The sequence below is a fragment of the Euphorbia lathyris genome, chromosome 6, assembly GCF_963576675.1.
Source record: "Euphorbia lathyris chromosome 6, ddEupLath1.1, whole genome shotgun sequence".
Taxonomy (NCBI): Eukaryota; Viridiplantae; Streptophyta; class Magnoliopsida; order Malpighiales; family Euphorbiaceae; genus Euphorbia; species Euphorbia lathyris.
This window is the reverse complement of record NC_088915.1, coordinates 65,402,689-65,406,762: the sequence shown is the minus strand read 5'-3', so window position 1 is coordinate 65,406,762 and position 4,074 is coordinate 65,402,689. Positions and strand designations below refer to the sequence as shown.

At 37.3% G+C, this 4,074-nt stretch overlaps 1 protein-coding gene across 1 annotated transcript; it reads right to left on the bottom strand.

Annotated features, from left to right (window-relative positions):
- Nucleotides 1-2,642: 2,642 nt before the first annotated feature.
- On the bottom strand, nt 2,643-3,736 carry LOC136233534 (ethylene-response factor C3). The gene has a single exon (XM_066023216.1). The coding sequence runs from the start codon at nt 3,550-3,552 to the stop codon at nt 2,827-2,829; it is 726 nt and encodes a 241-aa protein (XP_065879288.1). The 5' UTR covers nt 3,553-3,736; the 3' UTR covers nt 2,643-2,826.
- Between the last annotated feature and the right edge of the window lie 338 nt (nt 3,737-4,074).

The window sequence follows — 4,074 nt, the reverse complement described above, 5'->3', positions numbered from 1 at the left end:
TTAACTTCATACAATGCTTTTGGAGTTTCATATCGAGTATAGTGTCCACTTTACCAGGATTAGGTTTTACACCTTTCTTTAAGACCATGAAACCTATAAATTTAGCTAATCGAATCCCAAACATACATTTCTCAAGGTTGAGCTTCATCTGATATCATTGAAAAAAGTCAAAATCTTTCTTGATATCTTCTAGATGATCTTCATCTCAAGCACTCATTACCACAATGTCATCAATATAAACCTGTATTGTCTTACCTATATGCTCTTCAAAAATCTTGTTAACCATTCTTTGATATGTGCATGAGTATTTTTAAGCTTGAAAAGGCATCACTCTATAATAGAAGATTGGGGCTTCCGCCATAGCTGGAGAAGGGCTCCAGCCATAGCAGCTCCTGTAATGGATTCTTCCAAAATCATATCGTGATTGTGGAAATTATTTGGTTGCCTACAACAATCTTTAACCACCATTTTAGTCTCCACCAATTACAGAAGTCATCCATCTATGTATTACCTCCATTAATTCTAAAAGCTACGTATCTGATTTATTATATGGGCGAATGACTTGTACGTTTGTGAAATCCGTCGATTATGCCCGCGGATGCATACTTCCACTTGTTAATTGGAATCCCTTGCCTTGTATTGATTTGGAATGAGATATTTATACATGAGATTACAATGTGAATGCTGTAAAATCTAGCTAATTTACAGCTAATATAATTCCTTAATTTGTGGCTGATTTACATTACTAATATTACCATAATTGTCTAACAAATATAATTCCTTAATTTGTGGCTGATTTACATTACTAATATTACCATAATTGTCTAACACACCCCCGTAGTCGAAATGGGAGGAGGATGAACGTTGAGACTAGACCGAAAGTCTTCAAAAAGAATCTGAGGAAGACCTTTGGTGAAGATGTCAGCGATTTGGTGCCGAGAAGGTACGTGAAGAACTCTGACCTCCCCTCTTGAAACCTTTTCACGGACGAAGTGTATGTCCATCTCAATGTGTTTTGTCCTCTGATGTTGGACCGGGTTACCGGACAAATAAACAGCACTGACATTATCACAATAAACCAAGGTGGATTTCCGAATCGGTAGATGGAGCTCTAGAAGGAGATTCCGAATCCAACAGGTTTCTGAGACAACATTAGCGACCCCGCGGTATTCCGCTTCAGCACTCGAGCGAGAAAGAGTTGGCTGACGCTTGGCAGACCAGGATATGAGGTTGTCCCCAAGGAATACACAGTACCCAGAAGTAGATCGACGAGTGTCAGGACATCCGCCCCAATCAGCATCAGTATAAGAGACTAATGAATCAAGGGAAGAAGCTGTGAGATGAAGCCCATAATCAAGAGTTCCTTTAACATAGCGGAGAATACGTTTGATGGCGGCCATGTGCTGAGTCCGAGGAGCATGCATGAACAAACAAACGTGCTGTACTGCGTATGAAATATCTGGCCGAGTCAGAGTTAAATACTGTAATGCACCGGCGAGACTACGATACTCGGATGGATCATGATAAGGTGAACCAGAGGAGAGACTGAGTTTCTGCTTGGTGTCAACAGGTGTAGTGCAAGAGTTAGAGGAAGAGAGCCCGACTTTTGTAAGAATCTCATTTGCATACTTCTTCTGAGATAAGAAAAGTGATCCCGGGGTGCGAGTGACGGAGATACCCAAAAAATAATTTAATGGACCTAAATCCTTCATAGCAAACTCAGAGCTCAAGTGTCTGATGATAGTCTCTCGTAAAGCAGGAGAAGAAGCTGTAAGGACTATGTCGTCAACATATAGGAGCAAATAGGCGGTCTCGGTCCCACGATGAAAGACAAAGAGCGAGTGATCAGACTTGCTATGCGAGAAACCCAAAGTTGCAAGAAAAGAGGCAAACCGTTGGTACCACGCCCGAGGAGCTTGTTTTAAACCATACAGTGACTTTTGGAGGAGACAAACATGTTCCGGATAGTTGGGATCTCTGATACCATGTTAATTGGAATCCCTTGTCTTGTATTGATTTGGAATGAGATATTTATACATGAGATTACAATGTGAATGCTGTAAAATCTAGCTAATTTACAGCTAATATAATTCCTTAATTTGTGGCTGATTTACATTACTAATATTACCATAATTGTCTAACAAATATAATTCCTTAATTTGTGGCTGATTTACATTACTAATATTACCATAATTGTCTAACACCACTTGTCAAACAAGCGTTTCGATAAAAAATCTAAAAACTAAAAAGTTTAAAATATTTTTAAAAAAGAATTAATTTAAATTTTTATCATAAATTTGTCAATATCCCTTATTTTTAAAGAACGTAGAAAATTTAATCAATATGACCTTTATTATGGAACCAATTTAACTAAGTTCAAGCTTGTAGTTAAAGATCCATTTTATATTATAATATTTGACACACGCCACACGCGAATGCCCATGGCTTGAAGCGCATGACCCAAATCCATATTACCATGTCTTGAAATTAAATCAATAAATGAGACTGTCAAAAATTGAACCCTAAACTATTTGATCAGATTGGCTCTGATAACATATCACGGAACCGACTTAACTAAAAATTAGCTTATAGTTAAAGGATATAAAACAGAACAGGATGTTAATCCTAATTCAAAAAGGATATAACATAAACAAACATTTCTCATTAAATAAAAATCCAACACCAAAGTTCCTAAATTGGTTAGCCAATTTGGCTAACAATAAATAAATAATTTTACACAAACAATAATATTCATATCCAATCTCGTATTCTATAGACTATAGTACTATTAGTATTTTCTACTTAAAATTAAGCATACAAATCCAATCAGAAGGACGAAAGCAAACTGTCCAAGAAATCACTACCTAAATCCTGAAATTCCACCATTTCCAAATCATTGCTCGGAAAAATCTCTTCCCCGGAAAACGCCATTGATCTCTTCAACTCAGGCTGTTCAACACTGTTCATTTCCCAGTCCCTTGAATACCTTTTCCGATCACCTCCGCCGGAAACCTTCTTCTCGTATCCACCTGAGATCTTATCAATCCCCAAAGCCTTAGAAACAGTTTCAATCGGAAAATTAAGATATGCCTTTGGACCTCTAATTCTCAAAGCAGCTTTATCATAAGCTAAAGCCGCTTCTTCAGCCGTATCAAAAGTTCCAAGCCAAACTCTGGCTCCTTTCCTCGACGAGTCTCTTATCTCCGCCGCATATTTCCCCCACGGCCGCCTCCTCACTCCCCTGTAATGCTTCGGCGCCACCAGCACCACCTTCTTCTTCTTCTCTACTTCGGAAATTCCTTCTTCTTTTTCATTCTTGGTCGGAAATTGATCAATTCCGGCGAGAAGTTCCTCCCAGGCCTCAGCTCCCATTGACATCCATCTCCCTAAACTTGGTAGCCTCTCGAGAATCTCCATTGATCCATTTCTCTCATCAAGATTAGGCATTTCTTGCCATGGTTTTGAATTCTCTTTCTCTTGCCCTAATTTTTCTCCTCCGATGAAGCTTGCCCAAACGTCCTCTAGTAGATGATGCTCATTTTGAATCGCCATTAATGAATTGAAGAGGTGAAATGATGAATTGGGGGATATATAAATGAAGATAAATGCGTGTTTACAGCTAAGCTTTATGCTAATCTTACTCCATGAATGAAAATTAATCCAGTAAGGAAGCTTGTGGTTTAATTTAATTGATTAATGAGCTTAAGTTATGGAGGATAATAGAATTTGAACACCAAGAAAAGAGGTGGATTTGTGTGTTTTAAGGCTCTTTTTGGTTGACTAATGTAGGTGTTTTAATCATTTTTAAGATTTAATATATGGAGATGGTGTGTGTACTTTGTATATTTAATAAAAAGAGGATGATCTTGGGGGTTAATTAATTAAATCATTATCTGTCATTAGGTTAGGTTCATACGACATAAGAAGGAATGATGGAATTGAAAGCTGGCCTGAGAATCTAATTTTCTAATATTAATATTAGTGTTTCATTAGTTGTTGGATTTTGGCATGTTTTTATGATTTTGATTGTATCTTATGCCAATGTTTTAGTATTTTATTTAGTAAAAAAAGTAT

What these genes read in the sequence shown, in the direction of transcription:
- LOC136233534 (XM_066023216.1), bottom strand. Translation starts at nt 3,552, where the DNA reads ATGGCGATTCAAAATGAGCATCATCTACTAGAGGACGTTTGGGCAAGC.